Raw genomic sequence first — 19,280 nt, forward strand, 5'->3', positions numbered from 1 at the left:
TCTTTATTTCAGATCTGTGAGTGCTTTTAATATGTTAAAGTAGGTTGTGAATCTTCCATAGTATACAGTATGCAGCATTTATCCCAATATATCTATCTTTTCAGTGTCCTGAAAGACTACTCATTGAGAAAATTAGAAATTCACAGTTTTGTTCATATATTTTAAAGCATTTAAAAAAGGAAGAGAGTTATTAAGTTGTAGTGCTTGTGTTTTTTATTTTGTTAATTTACAACTGATCATTATTAATTGATGCTTCTATCCTTACATTTCCTAGATTGTAAAGTTTGTTCAGAATGTAATAAATGGTTCTGTGTGTTCTTCCACATAGAGGAGATTGACCTGATGTCAGAGAAACCTCTAGTCATTTTAAAAAGATTTGGTTTCCACATGCTTTAAAAGACATACCATGTTAAATCTTACTGTGGATACAAAGAGATTTCTGTTATGTGAATGTATATAAAAAGGATAATACATCGTGAATAAGGCGGGGTGGAGGGCAGTATCCTAGAATGCAATGTTGTTTTAACATTCAAAAATCATTTCAAGTAATTGTCCATATTAGCAAACAAAAAGAAAAATCACATGATTGTCTAGACACAGAAAAAGCATTTAGCAAAATCCAACATTCATTTCTGATAAAAATTCTCAGTATACTGGGAATAGAATGGAACTTGTTTAACTTGATAAAGAGCAGCTATGAAAAACCTACAACTGTGTCATTCTGAATGGTAAAGATTAGATGCTTTTACACCAAGGTCAATCCAGGCAATGTGTCTGTTCTCACAACTTCTTTTCAACATTGTGCTAGAGATTTTGGCCATTGCAAAAAGAAAAAACAATGAAATTAAAGGCATCCATATTAGAAAGTAAGAAGTAAAACTTTTTATTCACTGTAAAATTATCTATGTAGAAAATGGAATTGAATCTACAAAGTAGCTACTAGAGCTAATAAGTATAGCTAGAAAGGTTGCAGGATTCAAGATCAATATACAAAATCACTTGGATTTCTATACACTAGAAATTCTAGAAGTGAAAGGAAAAAATATTTTTATAATGAATTAATTTGTACTTTAATAAATAAATGGTCAGGCACAAAATAGAAGATATAATAAGACAGGCAGATGCTTGTACCTATTTGTAATGAATAAGATTGGATTTAAGAAAAGTAAGAAAGTACTTACCTGAATACTGTTGAACTTTTATCTTTGTAGTTGACATTTAGAAATAAAGGTTAAACAAATATGCTTATACATATCCTTAAAATCCTGTGAATTGAATAAACACAAATGCAGGCTGAGACAGATGTGTTGCCTCAAATACCACGACAGAGGAGAAAATTTTGCAATGTTGAGTTAAGCAAAGCCTTTTCAGACATAACAGGAAAAGCATGATCCATAAAATAAAAACTTGCTAAATTATACTTCATCAAAACTAAAACTCTCTTCTTCAAGAGGTACTGTTAAGAGAATAAAAGGACAATACTAAAAGTAGAAATTTGCAAATAATATACCTGACCAGGGACTTATATCCACAGTATATAAAGAACTCTCAAAACTCAGTAAGAAAACAACAACCCAATAGGCAAATGGGCCTATTAAAAGACTTAACCAGACACTTCACCAAGATGCTCAATATCATTAGTTATTAAAAAAGTGTGCATTAAAGCCACAGTGAAATAGCACTACACACCAATTAGAATGGCTAAAATAAAAAATAAAAAAACTGACTTAGGAAGGTTGGTAAGGATGTGGATTAACGGGAACTCTCATGCACTTCGGTTTCAATGTAAAATTGTACAGCTGCTTTGAAAGACAGTTTGGCATTCACCAGAAGTTTAACTTGTACCACTGTATGATCCAGTTGTTAACACTGCTAGGTATTTACCCATGAGGGAAAAAATCATGCAACAACTGCATGAATCTTCACAGCAGATTTATTTATAACTGTAGGCCTGATGCACAAAATTCATGCAAAAGTAGGCCTTCCTTCCCCCGGCTGCCAGCACTGGCTTCCCTCCGGCACCCAGAACCCGGGCTTCCCTCATTTGGAAGATTGTCCAGTCTAATTAGCATATTATGCTTATATTATAGATAGCCAAAACCAGGAAACAACCCAAATGTCTGTCAGTAGGTAAATGGATAAACAAATGTTGGTATATCTGTATAATGGACTACTACTCAGTAATAAAGAAGAATGAAGTATTGATATATACATTACAAGGAATGTCATATTATTGTGAAAGAGCCAGACAAAAAAGAATATGCTGAATGATTTCTTTTACATAAGTTCTCGAAAATTCATAAATGATCTATTATGACAGAAATCAGATCAGTATCAGTGGCTGTTAATATCACTAAAAGACAGCCAGACATTGTGTAATTTCTAGTGGACATTAGCACCTTCTCAGATATCTCAATTTCAGTTCTACAAGACTCTTGGTCCAGGCTTGTAAGTTTGAATAATTCCAGCCTCTTCTCTACTCTGCTTCCCCAGGTCCTAGAGTTTTGGTAGCAGCTTCCTGCAGTTGCTGATGCTGTAATATTTGTTGGCTCTCATTGTTCCTTTTTAGTTCTATAGTTCAAATAACTTACGTTGTTTTTTTTTTTTGTCTCCTGACTAAACTCTGACTAATATAGCACCACCCATGAAGTAATTTTACCAAAATAATTCAGTCTTGATTCTCATCAAGACCCTAGATATAAGTGCTAATTTAGTGGTAATACAGGGGTCAGAGAAACATGTAAAACAACATCATTAGGATGTAATTAGCAAAATCCAAATCCTGAGAGACTGCACATGATAAACAGCACTTTAACAAAAACTTACAAGGTAACAGTAATAAGATAAGGCACAGGATTCTATAGATTAAAAGAGAAGTAGGAGTCATTTCAACAAAGTGTAGTGTACAAACCTTCTTTGAATCCCACTTTAAATTGTGAATACTGGATATTTGATAGTCTTAAATAATTGTTCATTATGAGGGTATAATAATATCATTGTGGTTATGTATGTTTTTTTAAAGTCACTGTCTTAGTCGATGAAATATGAAATCTGAGACTTCAGAATAATATGGTGGTGGAGGGAGAGTGTGTGGTATGTGAGGGTCAGAATGAAACAAGATTGACCATGAGCCCTAGCTGGTTTGGCTCAGTGGATAGAGCGTCAGCCGTGGACCAAAGGGTCCCAGGTTTGATTCCGGTCAAGGGAATCCTGATTGCAGGCTTCTCCCCAGCTCAGACCTTGGTCAGGGCTAGTGCAGGAGGCAACCAATCGATGTGTTTTTTTCACATCAATGTTTCTCTCTCTTTCCCTCTCTCTTCCACTCTCCCTAAAAATCAATGGAAAAATATCCTCAGGTGAGGATTAATAACAACAAAAAATCCTGTATAATCCTATATAATAAAAGGCTAATATACAAATTGGCCAACGGCAGAATGACTGGTCACTATGATACGCACTGACCACCAGGGAAAAGATGCTCAAGGCAGGAGCTGCTCCTTGGTGATCAGTATGCTCCCATAGAGGGAGCGACACTCACCCAGAAGCTGGGCTGATGGCTGGTGAGCAAAGTGGCAGTGGCAGGAACCTCTCCCACCTCTGTGGCTGCACTAAGGACATCCCCCGAGGGCTCCTGGACTGCGAGAGGGTGCAGGCCAGGCTGAGGGACCCCTGAGTGCATGAATTTCATGCACCGGGCCTCTAGTCTATACTAATAAAAGGGTAATATGCTAATTAGACTGGGAGACCTTCTGGATGTCCTTCCAGACAAAGCCATGGTGGTGAGGCCGAGGCAGAGTGGGTTAGGGGTGATCAGGTCAGGAGGGGAGGAAAGTTGGGGGCAAACAGGCCGGCAGTGAGGGGCAGTTGGGGGTGAGAAGGCCAGTGGGGGGGGGGGGGGCAGTTGGGGATGAGAAGGCCGGCCTAGGAGGACAGTTAGGGGCCATGAGGCCAGCTGGGGAGGGAAGTTGGGGGCCATGAGGCTAGCCGTGAAGGGCAGTTGGGAGCCATGAGGCTGACAGGGTAGGACAGTTGGGGGTCATGAGGCCAGCAGGGGAGGGCAGTTGAGGAGAACAGGTCAGCAATGGGGGGCAGTTAGGGATGAGCAGGCTGGCAGTAGGGGCTGTTGGGGGTGTGCAGGCTGATGGGGGGGCAGTTGGGGGCAAGCAGGCTGGCAGGCAGAGTGGTTAGGGGTGATCAGGCAGGCAGATAGGTGAGCGGTTAGGAGCCAGAGGTCCCGGATTGCGAGAGGGATGTCCGACTGCCAGTGGGATCAGGACTAAACGGGCAGTTGGACATCCCCTGAGGGATCCTAGATTAGAGAGGGTGCAGGTTGGGCTGAGGGACCCCCACCCCTACCCCCTGCATGAATTTCATGCACCGGGCCACTAGTATATAATAAAAGGCTGATATGCAAATAAACTGAATGGCGGAACAACCAGTTACTATGATGTGCACTGACCACCAGGGGGCAGATGCTCAATGCAGGAGCTGCCCCCTGGTGGTCAGTGCACTCCCACAGGGGGAGCGCCACTCAGCCAGAAGCAGGGCTCACTGCTGGCGAGCACAGCAGCAGTGGCGGGAGCCTCTCCTGCCTCCACGGCAGCGCTAAGGGTGTCTGACTGACGGCATAAGCCTTAACTTGTCAGTCAGACATCCCCCGAGTGCACAACGTGCACCAGGCCTCTAGTAGTAAAATATTTCTGATTTTTTTATCAGAAATGAATTTGAAATCTTATAGTAAACATTGACTAGTAAAAATAACAAGTATGAAATCATGATCAATCATTTTTATGTTTTTATTATTACTAGAATGTTGTGCACGGGTGTGTGGGGGGTCCCCTCGGCCCTGCCTGTGCCCTCTCACAGTTAGAAACTCATCGGGGGGTTTTTGCCACCAGAAAGACATTTTCGTTTTTCTTATTCAATAAGAATTCAAGCAGGAAGTTTAGGCATCAGTTTGCAATTTTGCTAATGCCACGTTTTATTTTTTTAATTTTAGGGTCTTGCCTATTTGCATACTAAAGGCAAAATGCATAGAGATATCAAAGTAAGTATATTTAATATGTTTAAATTGATAATTTTATTGGAATGAATTTTATGATACTAATTAAATAGTATTTGTATTTTTGTTTTAGGGTGCAAATATTTTATTGACAGATCATGGTGATGTAAAATTAGGTATGTTATTTCAAGTTTCTAACATTTTTCCAAAATTTTAATAAATTTTTAATTTAACATTAGACAAGTTTAATAATCATGCCAAGAACCATGTTCATTGTTTGACCCTGCAATTTTACTCCTGAGACTCAGTTTAAGGAGATTAATTCTAAAGATTAAAAAATCCATATTCACAGAAGTGTTAATCATAATATTATATGTAATAGAAGAAAATAAGAACATAGTTTTAGCAATAGAAAAACTGTTAAGTTGTGATAAATCCACTTAAGAAACATTATTCAGTCAGTCATCTTGGCCAGGTGGCTTTGTTGGTTGGAGCGTCAACCTGTGCACCGGAAAGTTGTGGGTTCCAACCCTGTCAGGGCGTGTACAGGAGGTGATCAATTGATGTTTCTCTCTCCCTTCCTCTCTCTCTAAAATCAATAAGAGCATATCCTTGGGTGAGGATTTAAAACAAATTAATAGTTAAGAAGAGTAAGAGTAATCCCGTGATCTGTTACATGACAAAAGTGAACTATATTTGTATTTAGTTTTTTACAACCATGTTTAGCAACAACAATAACAAAGTTTATACATAGAAAAAGAACTTTTTTGCTTGGCCAAAGCTCACCAACTTCCCTCCCACCAGGGTACACTCAAAAAACATTTTTTTAAATAATAGCACCAAAATACTAACCTGGTTGTGTTAGAATGAAAGGAATTCAGGTGGGTCTTTTATTTTTTTGCTATATTTTTCAAATTAACTTAAAAAAACATATGTTCTTATTGATTTCAGAGAGATGAAGGGACGGAGAGAGAGATAAAAACACCAGTGATGAGAGAGAATCATCAATGGGCTGTATCTTGCACACCCCAACTGAGGATCAAGTCCTCAACCCCCAGCATGTGCCCTGACTTGGAATCAAGCCGTGGCTTCCTGGTTCATGGGTCAATGCTCAACCACTGAGCCACACTGGTCGGGCTCAAATTAACTTTAATGTGCTTGTCATAAAAATATTTTTATTAACTTTGTCCTTAGTAATGTACATTTTCATTCTAGTAAAACACTAGTAAATTATTTTCTTTTAATGGGTGTGTTATAAATCAAGCAAGAAAGAATTTAGGTATTCAATTTTTATATATTTCCCTGGCATTACTATCTGAATTATTAATAATGTCAAGCCTAAGAATGAAACTTAGAAATGTTAATGCTTTTATTGAAAAGAACTAAAATTTTCTGTTTTACTTTTTTCCCCACCAGCTGACTTTGGTGTAGCTGCAAAAATAACAGCTACCATTGCAAAGAGAAAATCTTTCATTGGCACCCCTTACTGGTAAGACAAATTTATATTATAATTGAATTTTAGGCATTTTCATTTCTTTAGGAAGTCTGAAGGCTTGTATGCTCCTTGATACTATCATAATTCTAGTTGGGTCAGGAAATGTTAAAATTAACCCAATGTTAAAATTCTAATAATTCCTGCCATCTCCGGGATCTTGTATTGAGAGCACTCATATGTATGAGAGTTTCAAAAGAAGGACTCATATTACAATCTCTTGTCATTTTGTTACCCTTTCTTTTGGTATTGCTTCTATTTTAATCTTGGACTTTGCTATCTATGTGTTTGTTAAAACTCATGCATCCTACCCTACTCATAATGCATCTTACCAGTTACTGACAAAATAATCCTTCTAAAACACTGCGTTCAGCCCTGGCCGCTGTGACTTGGTTAAGCATCGTTCTGTGCACTGAAAGGTTCCTGTTCAATTTCCAGTCAGGGCACATACCCAGGTTGTGGGTACCATCCCCAGTCAGGGTGTTTGCAGAAGGCAACTTAACCGATTGATGTTTCTCTCTCGCATTGATGTTTCTGTCTCTCTCTTTCTCTCTAAAATCAATTTTAAAAAATTAAAAAATAAATTCATTAAACACTGCTTTCATTAGTGAAGGCAGATAATTGAAATATAATAAAAAGCCTAGTAATAAATTTCAATATGTAAAATCATTTAATGAATATTATAAATGGTGCCATTTAATGTTTGATGAAATTTTGGATATTTTACTGGTATTATTTGGATAATTTTTTATTTGGAAAGAAATTTAAGTACCTCTATACCTCATATTAATATCAAAATAAATTGTATATGGAAATAGTCAAATATAAAACTAAAACCAAAAGAAGTATCAATGACTAGAGTTGAGTAGCCCATGCCTAGCCCATGTGGCTCTCATGGTTGAGCATTGACCCATGAACCAGGAGGTCAAGGTTTGATTCCTGGTCAGGGCACATTCCCATCATGGGTTGTGGGCTCAATGTCCAGTAGGGGGTTTGCAGGAGGCAGCCAATCGATGATTCTCATCATTGATGCTTTTGTCATTCTCTCCCTCCCTCTCTGAAATTAATAAAAATAAATTTAAAAAGAGTTGAGTAAGCCTTTCTTGGCATAAAATGTTAAAGGGGAAAATTGATAGATTTAACTACATGAAAATTTCAAGTTATTATATGTCCACCCACTTAAAAGGGAACAGCAAGTAACAAACCAGGAAGTAATGGCTAAAATGTGACAAACTAGGTTTTAATATCTTTAATATGTAAGTTGTTTTTTTTTTCAGTATTCACCCAAGGATATATTTTTCCATTGCTTTCTAGAGAGAGTGGAAGGGAAGGAGGAGATGGGGGCGGCGGAGGGAATAGAGAGAGAAACATCAATGTGATGTGAGAGAGACACATTGATTGTCTCCCACATGCGCCCCTGGGGAACTTGCAACTGAGGTACGTGCCCTTGACCAGGAATCTAACCCAGGACTCTAGTCCGCAGGCCGACACTTTAACCATTGAGAAAAACTGGCTAGGACAATATGTAAGTTCTTAATAAGACAATAAAGAGTGTTTCCTTAGAAGCAGAGTTATTAAAAGCATACATATAAGTTATCATAAAATATGAAAAAAATTTCCCCCAATGATAACCAAAAATGCAAATTAAATAAACAATTACATTCTTTTCTATCAAATTGGAAAATATTTGGAATCATGGATAATATCTATCACGATCACTAAATGTTTGATAATGAAAGTAGAAATTGGTAGAACAGTTTTGAAAGATAATTTGGCAACAATTTTTTTCATAAACCTTAAGTAATTTTTATGTTCTAGTCTCAATTCTGCTTGTATTAATTTATCAGAGACATACAGATTTACATATTAAGAACTTTATCAAGTACTTTAATAACGAAAAATAGAGGGAACATATGCATATCCAGTAGAAATTAGTTAAGGAAATTATGTACATTCATTCAAATTAATGGAATAAATTGCTGGTATTAAAAATCCTGTTGTAAAAGATGAATGATTAGTGTATAGGCTCATGATATAATGTTAATTAAAAAAGGAAGATTAAAAGCATATGCACTATTATACCATTTTATAGAAGGTATGTGTGTGTTTTAAATTTATGGATAAAATATGTGAAATAGTGGTTCTCTTTGGATGGTATAATTGTTAACTTATTTTCTTCCATATTTTGTCATATATTCCAAATTCTCTTCAGTCAACACATATTACTTTTAACCACAGAAACAAGCCCCGATTTAAATAAAGTTAAAAGAAAATAGATGAGTTAGATTACCTATAAAATTTCATTCTTCACATGCCTATTTCCTCTTTAATCTCTTTTCTGTGACTGTCCTTCCCAGTCAACACTCTTCTTTAAGAGTCAAAATTATCAGTTTTTTGTACACTGACTAGTCTAGATATTGGTTATTGCCTCCCTAGTATAGTTGTCTTAAGTCCTGTTCTGTCTGAAGAGTGGCATACTCTCTGCCTTACTTCACCCATGGCTGAGTGATTGGTCACATCTCTGTTTTCCACTGAACCAGGAAGTGCAACAGTCCTGGTCAGCTTGGTGCTGCAGTTAGCCCAGCCGTGGGCAAACTACGGCCCGCGGGCCGGATCCGGCCCGTTTGAAATGAATAAAACTATTGAAATAAAAGACCTTACACTTTTATGTAATGATGTTTACTTTGAATTTATATTAGTTCACACAAACACTCCATCCATGCTTTTGTTCCGGCCCTTTGGTCCAGTTTAAGAACCCATTGTGGCCCTCGAGTCAAAAAGTTTGCCCACCCCTGAGTTAGCCACTAATACCTGATTCCAGTGGGCAGAGGAGATGAAACCCACAAGCTTTTTCTGGGTTTTAGCTCAGCTTCTTTCCTCTCTGAAATTTGCCTTCAGTCACCTTGTTCCATGGTGATCATTTTCTTCTCTTTGTTTCTATACCCATTATTACTATCTAGTACTTGCAGAGAGCATGTACAAGTTGGCATTTTCTGTATATGTATTTTATATCTTTAACCACATTTTAGTTGAGAGACATTTGTTATATAACTTTTTGTAACCTAAGTGCATATAAAAGCAACTTCTGCCAAAACCGGTTTGGCTCGGTGGATAGAGCGTCGGCCTGCGGACTGAGAGGTCCCAGGTTCGATTCCGGTCAAGGGCATGTACCTGGGTTGCGGGCATATCCCCAGTAGGAGATGTGCAGGAGGCAGCTGATCGATGATTCTCTCTCATCGATGTTTCTAACTCTCTATCTCTCTCCCTTCCTCTCTGTAAAAAATCAATAAAATATATTAAAAAAAAAAAAAAGCAACTTCTACCTTGTGGGTATTCAATATAAACATAAATTAATTTTAAAATAGTAAACATCCTATATAATAAAAGAGAAACATGTAAATTGACTGTCCTTTCACTATGCTCACTAGCCAATCTGGAGAGTATGCAAATTAACCCAACAAAGATGGCAGGTTAATTTGCATGTGCAGGTGCCAAGTGTCCTGGGTCCTGGGAACATCCTTGAGAGGCCACTCCTAGCCTGTAGGCCCACGCATAGGCCCTGAGCAGTCAGGGTCCCAGAATGCCCCTGGCCACTCTGGGCCTACGGGCGCAGGCGCCAATCAGATGTTCCCACCCTGTGGCTGCTTACGCATGCGCTGGCACCAAGCAGCGGCCCGGGTCCACGCCCCCAAGCCTGGCACCCATCACGGGGCAAACAGGCCAGGCCTCCCCGCTATTGCGGGGCAAACAGGCCATGCCAGGCCTCCCCATGATCCTAGGCGAAGAAGCCGCTCCGCTGACCAGCCTGCGCTATGGACCTGTTTGGGTGGATGGCGCGGAGTCCGGAACCTCTAGCTTGCAGCCACAGGAAGTCTCCCTCTCCCGAGAGTTAGGAGCACCAGCCCAGGTCCACCAGCGGCCCGGTCCTGACTGAGGGGGGTTTGATCCCTAGTCATTAGCAGTAGGAGACCAGTGCCTATGTTATTGCTGTGTGTCCGGGTTTTAATTGGACAAATGCCTGGCGGTCCTGGGCGCCAGCTTAGCAAAATCTTTTAGGAGGAGAATTCTGTCTGGGTTTCCTCAAATTCCCTCAGACACTACTCACCTTTCTGTAAAAGGCGCAGAACAAGTGAGGCCCCTTAAATAAAAATCAGAGGTCTCCAGCAACGGTGGGCCTCTCTCATCACAGTCATTTGGACTGGGTGGCATTTGAGTATTTATCTAGGCACCATGACAGGGAACAGACAAGCTCAAGTCATGATCTCTGCCCTTAAATAACTCACAATCTTATTAGAGTGAGTGGATGATAAAGCGCAGTAATGACATCAGAATGTAAGGCAACAATACAGAGAGGAACAGAGGCAACTGCTAGGGTGATTTCCCAACAATTAGTACAAAGAGTATGTGCTGTGACTTAAATAAAAAAAATATGTGTGAAAGTAGCTGCTTCATGAGTATGGGATCCCTTCCTATTTTAACAGAAACTGAGTTCCATGTGAACTGTGTACTATGCTATGATAGCTGAGGCACAGGACCAGGGAGGCCCTAAGGGCACTGTGCTTTGGTATTTGAGTCATTCTTTATTGTTCAATGTGATTCATTTCTGCACGCCTCAGTTTTGTAATAAATTACTAGAATAATACATCTTGCTATAAAATATTACTAGAAGAGCAAATGATCAGGTGACATTTATTGTTATTTTGTATAAATGAACACAATCTCTGGTATGCTAAAGTGATAGGTATTATAGAAATATTCAGATAGGGAGACCTACAGGCTTGATTACAAGTGAGGCTTACTATCACAACCCAAATTTATTGCTTAAAAAAAAAGACAGGGAGACAACTAGAAACTGAACCAAATATAAGCCCTTGAGGGGCAAATGTAAATTGGATAAGCTTTGCTATTACAAGAGCAAGAAGAAAAAATTCAGATGCAAGAATGAGAACCACATTGCATCCACTTTAAGTTGCTGTTAAAAAAAAGAATAATATACTATGAAAATACTTAATACAGATTGTAAAGAGATTTGTCAAAGAGGATTTCCTAGAGTAGGTTATATTTCAGTTATTTTTTTTAAATGTGAAGAGATTAGCTAGATAAGAAAAAGGTGTAGGAGTCCCAAATTGCAGAGGGTGCAGGCAGGGCTGAGGGACCCCACCCCCCACCCCCGTGCACAAATTTCGTGCACTGGGCCTCTAGTTAAAAAATAAAAGAATGTTTCTCCTGAGCAATATCATCTATGCTTTATAACTTCAGATACCATCATTATACATCAAGTAGATAACTCCAGTTCCACTACTCAGTTGACCTTCAGTCTTGTATATATTCAAAACAGCTGTTTGATAATAGCTATACTTGTATATGCATAAGCATTTTATACTCACATCATTCTCTATAGCCAACCCCTTTTATTCTGTCCCCTCTGCCACTGCCTTCAAAAAATCCTTTGTTTTTTCCCTTGTGTTTTTGAAATAATCTAATTCATCTGCATAATGCTGGTTTCACCTCCTCTCACACTGTCCTTCATGTTGCCATGAGTTTTAGATCAAGCTTACCCCCATAATTAACCTTTTATTTTCACAGTAAAGTCTGAATTTCTTATATAATCAGTAGGCCATTCATTTTTCATCTAACACCATCTCTGATGTTCATTTTTCAAATTCTTTATTGTCTCACTCAAACTGTCTGTAATGAATGACCTTTCAGTAAAATAAAAATGACAAACTAAAAAATGATTATGTATTTGATGAGAGTAAGTGCTTACTCTGAATTTCTATACTTATCACAGACTCACAGCAAGCAATTTATGCCCCATATCATACATTGAGTAGCACTGTCCTATCACTTCTCCAGATACTGCATGCTCTCTTCTTGTCTCCCTTCATTTACACTTGTTTCATCTGATTAAAATGTCCCAACTTCCTACTGCTCTTAGCTCCCTGATGATTCATTCTTTAAGTCTCACCTCCTTTAGGAACTTTTCTCTGACCTTCACAGGGATTTAGGTGTTCTTTTTCTTTTCCCGTATTACATAACAAGATTTACAAAACAAACTGAAATAAGACAACACAATTTTTTCCTCAGAGCACTAGTATTCAGAGGAGAGGATTCAAGATTTTTAAATAATGTGCCGAAACCGGTTTGGCTCAGTGAATAGAGCGTTGGCCTGCGGACTGAAAGGTCCCAGGTTCGATTCCGGTCAAGGGCATGTACCTGGGTTGCGGGCACATCTCCAGTGGGAGATGTGAAGGAGGCAGCTGATCGATGTTTCTCTCTCATCGATGTTTCTAACTCTCTATCTCTCTCCCGTTCTCTCTGTAAAAAATCAATAAAATATATTTTTTTAAAAAAAAGATTTTTAAATAATGAATTTAAAGAATGTGTGTGTCTGTGTATGCATGAGGTCTTTATAAGTCTTTTAAAATAAAGTTTCTTCTTAGCAAATGTCTCTCAGCTCCTTTTCCTCCAGGAAGTCTAGTGAAGACAAAAGTAGCAGATTTCATATCATTTTTTAAAAATGAAAATGATATATTCACTGATTCCTTCTAGGATGGCCCCAGAAGTTGCAGCAGTAGAAAAGAATGGTGGCTACAACCAACTCTGTGATATCTGGGCAGTAGGAATAACAGCAATTGAACTTGGAGAACTTCAACCACCTATGTTTGATCTTCATCCAATGAGGTGTTCTCACTATTTAAGATTATGCACTTATTAATAAGTCTTCTGGGAAGTGAGATACTGATAAGTTGGATATTCCAAGCTAATTTTCAAGTATGTTAAAATGGTAAAGGTTTATAAGGGACTTAAGGATAATCTCATCTAAACCCTCCTCGCTTGTATTACTATTCCTAAAACAACAAGGAGCAAACAGTACTGTCTGAAATCTTTTTTAAGTCATTACATTCATTCTTCTGTCCGTTGAACTTGTTTCTTTTTTTTTTTTTTGTCTTAAGTAGATTCATAAACATATGATAGACTGCAGATGAGATTTTTTTGTTGTTCATTTCAGCATGTTTTTTGTTGTTGTTTTTTACTTTTCCTAGGGATAAAGAGTTGTGCTTAGTATAATTGTCATTTGCATTTAGGTTAAATTGTCTCAGAAAAAAAATTTGAGGGCCTTTGAAAGGGTTTTTAATATTTTTAATGAAAAGATAAATTGGACTAAAATTTAAACTTTTAAAGTAAATAGTATAAAGTTCAAAAGAAAATCAACAGAATGGGTAATTTGTTTTCCTCACATGATAGAATAATATATATTTCATAAGGAACTCATTCAAAGACTTTATAGGCAAAATATAAATTGTTTATGAGCAAGTACTAAAGAAACATGGAGAACTATTTGACCTCACAAGTAACTAAAGTTATACAAGTTAAGAGATATCTACATTTAGGTGGAATGTCAAAAGGTGCAGACTTAAAAAAAATAATTTAGACATTATTTGTTATGGGCCATCCAAATGTTTCAGTAATTTCACTAAGAAAATTATACTTGGGAAATAATGCAGGAAAAAAAGGATTATCCATTTCTGGATAACGGGGGAAATCTAAATGTCCAATAATTGGTGAGTTGTTAAGCAAATTATTTAGTATTAAGGGCAGCTATTACATAAACCAAAGAAACATGAGAAATTGATTATTAATTTTTTTAAAAAGGCAGAACATAATATTACCTAATACAGTGATGTAGTAATTGGTTATTATTAAGATAAAGACTAAAAAGAAGAATAGAAAATTTCAAATAATATCTTAGGGTTGTAGGAGTATAGACCTTTATTTTCTTTTCAGTTTTCCTTTATATATGAATGAGAGGCCTGGTGCACGAAAATTCATGCACTGGCAGGGGGCACCCTCAGCCTGGCCTCCCCCCCCCCCCCCCCCACAGTCCAGGAGTCCTTAGGGGAAGCGACCGGGCGATCAGGGGAAAGCACCGCCCCCATCACCCTGCCGCTGCTGGCCGCAGCTGCCTGCCTTGGGCCCTCGCAACAGCTGCCGCTTTGTCCAGAAGGACGTTTGGCTGTCCAGTCTAATTAGCATATTATGCTTTTATTATAGATCATTTAGCTTTTAAAATGAGAAAATATCTTTGACATTTAAAAAAAAACACAACTAAACAGTTTACTTAGAAACCTGGAAGCGGTTTTGTAGGAATTAGTGAAATAGAGCATTTTAGAACTTCCTTCTTAAATCCTCCATTCTTCAACCCCTATAGTCCATAGAAAATGGGTCACAGGTAGACTCCCAGATAAAGGAAGTTCTCTTGTAGGTTGACTTCTGTATCATTCACAATAAAAGGGTGTGGGAAATTATTGACCAAAAAGGGAAACAGACTTAACAGTGATGGCGGACCTATGACACGCGTGTCAGAGGTGACACGCAAACTCATTTTTTTGGTTGATTTTTCTTTGTTAAATGGCATTTAAATATATAAAATAAATATCAAAAATGTAAGTCTTTGTTTTACTATGGTTGCAAATATCAAAAAATTCCTATATGTGACACGGCACCAGAGTTAAGTTAGGGTTTTTCAAAATGCTGACACGCCGAGTTCCAAAGGTTCGCCATCACTGGACTATGAAGTGAACATGATTTGCCTATACACCCAAAATAATTATAGAGGCAGATTTTCAGTTAAACATACAACCTAATGTTAGGTGTGTGTTACAAAATGATACACAATTTATATAGATTTTTACCTAAGATAAAATATCAGTTATATATCTAACAGTATGATCACAAAACCCTTCTCTAACATTTGGTAGCTTTGCCATGTGAATAAGAGCTTGTTTGAAATTAAAAGATCCTTTCTCTAGCCAGGGGAAATTTTCCATAGGTTTTCCAAAATATAAAAAATTTAATTTCCGTATTTTATACCAGTTTTCACCAGTGTCTACATATGTAGTAATCTTGTATAAATTTATTACAGAATGCTCATCTGATTATTAAGTGTAGTAATAAAAGTATTTTGGTATTGCTCTTTAACTGAAGTTTTTATTTCAGGGCCCTCTTCTTAATGTCCAAAAGTAATTTTCAGCCCCCAAAACTAAAGGACAAAACAAAATGGTAAGTTAAAAAATATATAGATTTATAGAATTTTACAGTTGAAATGGATACAGGTTTAGTTCTCGTGTTTTATGGGTAATGAAACTGAAGCCCAGAGGCATTAAACAACAGTTTACCTAAAGTTACACATTGAATTTACTTACAGAGCTATGGTAAGGATCTAGGTTTCTCTGGTCAGTGTTCCTTTATACTAGGTGTACTGGTTAATAGTGGCGGATTTTGTAATCAAAGAAAACACGATAATTTTAAGAGAAACACCGAAAGTGCCTTATTCAAAGTAATGTCCATCGCTAGCTACACATTTCCCTCATCTTTCAGGTAATCTGTGGGTACCGTTCCAATAGAACTTTTCTTGTTTTGAGGCAAACCATTCAGAGACCCAGTTTCCCACTTCTTCGTACGTTTAGAAGTGCTGCTCAGAAAGCACATGTGCCATCAATCAGAACAAGTGGTAATGTGAAGGAGCAAGGTCTGGTGAATACGGCGGGTGGGTTAATAATTCCTAGGCAAGATCTTTTAACGTGTCTTTAACTGGTTTTGAAGTGTGTGATGGTATGTCATCATGAAGCAAAATTACTTTGCCGTGTCTTCTGGCACATTCTGGTCGTTTCATGATCAAAGCGTAGTTCAAATTGATTATTTGTTGGCAGTAGTGATCAATATTAACAGTTTCACCTGGTTTTAGAAGCTCATAATATACCACACCTTCCTGATCCCACCAAACGCCGAGCATTGTTTTCTTTCCGAAGCGATTTGGCCTTGTAGTCGATGTTGATGGTTGACCGGGATCAACCCATGATTTTGTGCATTTGGGATTCTCAAAATAAATCCACTTTTCATCGCCAGTCACAATTCGATGCAAAAAAGACTTTCTTTCGTGCTGTTGAAGCAACATTTTACTGATGACTTTTCGGTTTTCCATTTGTCTTTCTTTCAGTTGATGTGGCACCCATTTTCCTTCCTTTAAAATCTTTCCCATTGCTTGTAAACGATTGGAAATTGTTTGCTGAGCAACGTTTAATCTTTCTGCAAGTTGTTTTTGAGTTTGACACGCATCTTCATCCCATAATGCTTGTAATTGTTGGTCTTCAAACTTTTTCGGTTGACCTGGATGTTATTTGTTTTTCACATCGCAATCATCACTTTTAAAGCGTTTAACCCACCATTCACAAGTATCTTGAGATGTAACATGTTCACCATCAGCTTCTTGAAGTATACGATAACTTTTTCTTCAAAATAAAGTAATGAATTAAAACTTCCCACAAATGCTCTTTTTTTTGGCACGAAATTCGACATTTTTAAGCATAAAAATATTTATGATGTTAAAACCTTCAGCAAATTTGACATATGAGGTTTTGAAGCTTGCTGTCAATACAACATAGCATACATATCAAATCGTATGTATATCAACATATATGTAACTCCATCTATTGAAAAAAATCTGCATTATTAACTGGTACACCTAGTAATGTATTGCTGTCTTAAAAAATTCTGATCATGTTCTTATGTTTTGGCATTTTTGGGTAAGAGATGTGGTGAGGAAAGGATTTGACATAAATGCATTGACTTCAAAATTGATATTTTTACTCTGTGCTTTCATTAATTACGTGGCGACTTTTATGGAAGATGATGTGAAAAGTTTCCCCAGATATCATGACACTTAAGTTAATCTTTAATAACTTTTCTCACCTTCCTTCCTTAATATTCTAAAAGGTTATTACTGCCCTGGCCAGTGTGTCCCAGTGGTTAGAGTGTTGGCCTGAAAACCAAAGAGTCTTGGGTTCGATTCCTGGTCAAGGGCACATTCTTGGTTGCAAATTTGATCCCCGGCGTGTGGGAGGCAACCATTCAATGTCTCTCTCTTGCATCAGTATATTTCTCTCTCTCTTTCTCTCTCTCCCCCACTCTTCCTTCCAAAAAGAAAAGGTTATTACATATTTTCATTCTGATATCTTCTTTCTTATACAAAGTAAAGCAGTTTGAATATTCTTATAGTTCATAAGGACATCTTCAATTGGATGATAAAAATTGAAAATAGTTTTCCTGGTAATGTCTTTCCATACATTTAATTTTAAAAACTATGCAAATAAGTTCTTAAATTCAGTTATTTTTCATCTAGATTACATGGGTCTCTTTAATGGTCCATGGACCCCCCAAATTCTGTATGTTCATATCTTATTTCAGATTCTGAGAGTCCTGTTCCCAAAAAAAGGTTTATATTCTGCTAGCTGTATTCTTTTGTATTGACACAGGTTTCTTCCTATTCCTTGTCACCTGAAGTTCCTAAGCCAGTGATGGCGAACCTTTTCAGCTCGGTGTGTCAGCATTTTGAAAAACCCTAACTTAACTCTGGTGCCGTGTCACATATAGAAATTTTTTGATATTTGCAACCATAGTAAAACAAAGACTTATATTTTTGATTTTTATTTTATATATTTAAATGCCATTTAACAAAGAAAAATCAACCAAAAAAATGAGTTTGCGTGTCACCTCTGACACGCGTGTCATAGGTTCGCCATCACTGTCCTAAGCAATTAAAACTGGAGGGGATTATGGCAGGAGGGACTGAAAATTCATTCAGGAATGACTATTAGCTATAACCACTGAATTCACAGTTAGAGTCCAGAGGATTCATTACCATTGGATACCTTTGCCAGTCTCAGACACTATGTAACTCCACAAGTCACCAAATGTAATGCAGTAATGTGATTTTTCTGAAGAGAAATGCTGTGTGTTTGCTGTCATTGATAATAACTAAGGCTATTTATTCTCTTTGTTTCTTGCCCAGTCCCTCCTCCAGTGGAATTTTGGCTATGGTGCAAATATCCATCTTTGCTATTAATTAATAATCCAAGCATGATTCCTTTAATTTATGTCATTTTCCCTGCTTCATCAATGTAGATGGCAGGAAAACTCTTCTGCTTGCTAAAATCACCCCTTCTTTGTCCTCGTTTCTAAGAAATTCAGTGACCTTTTAAAACAGTGGTTCTCAATCTGTGGGTTGCGACCCCTTCGGGGGTCGAACGACCCTTTCACAGGGGTCGCCTAAGACCATCGGAAAACACATATATAATTACATATTGTTTTTGTGATTAATCACTATGCTTTAATTATGTTCAATTTGTAACAGTGAAATTGGGGGTCACCACAACATGAGGAACTGTATTAAAGGGTCGCAGCATTAGGAAGGTTGAGAACCACTGTTTTAAAGGCTTTAAATAATCTTTTACATTATCTCCCAACCCTATCTCCTCATCATTCAACTCTTTTGATGTAGCAGAACATTTGCATACTACATAAATTAGGCAATAAGAAAAGGTCATTTTGATTTCTAAGTTTAATAGATTATGAATCCTATAAGTGATACAGCTATGCATTTCTGCTTTTTACTGTATTTTTAGAGCTCATATATTACTATTCTGTCAACTAATTGAATTTTACTTAAGAGATGGAACTAACACACATTTTCTTCTTTTTAAATACATTGTTATTGATTTTTTTAGAGAAAGGGAGAAATGGAGAGGGAAGGAGAGAAAGAGAAAGAAAGAGAGAGAGCGGGAGGGAGAAAAACATCCAACTAAAAGGAAAACATCAGTTGGCTGCCTCCTGCTCGCCCTCTACTGGGGATTGAGCCTGCACCCTGGGCATGTATGTGCCCTGACCAGGAATCCAACTGGCGACCTTTTGGTGCATGGGACAATGTTCAACCAACTAAGCGACACT

General features: G+C 37.6%; 1 protein-coding gene across 1 annotated transcript in view; it reads left to right on the forward strand.

The window, feature by feature from the left end:
- The window catches only part of MAP4K5 (mitogen-activated protein kinase kinase kinase kinase 5), a 102,673-nt gene that overhangs the window by 31,582 nt on the left and 51,811 nt on the right, over nucleotides 1-19,280 (forward strand). The window contains exons 7-11 of the mRNA XM_081113256.1: nucleotides 5,000-5,047; nucleotides 5,136-5,178; nucleotides 6,419-6,491; nucleotides 13,047-13,178; nucleotides 15,495-15,557. Coding sequence (XP_080969382.1) covers nucleotides 5,000-5,047; nucleotides 5,136-5,178; nucleotides 6,419-6,491; nucleotides 13,047-13,178; nucleotides 15,495-15,557 — 359 coding nt within the window. The remainder of the gene's footprint in view (nucleotides 1-4,999; nucleotides 5,048-5,135; nucleotides 5,179-6,418; nucleotides 6,492-13,046; nucleotides 13,179-15,494; nucleotides 15,558-19,280) is intronic.

The sequence above is a fragment of the Myotis nattereri genome (genome assembly GCF_964212035.1).
Source record: "Myotis nattereri genome assembly, chromosome: 1".
Taxonomy (NCBI): domain Eukaryota; kingdom Metazoa; phylum Chordata; class Mammalia; order Chiroptera; family Vespertilionidae; genus Myotis; species Myotis nattereri.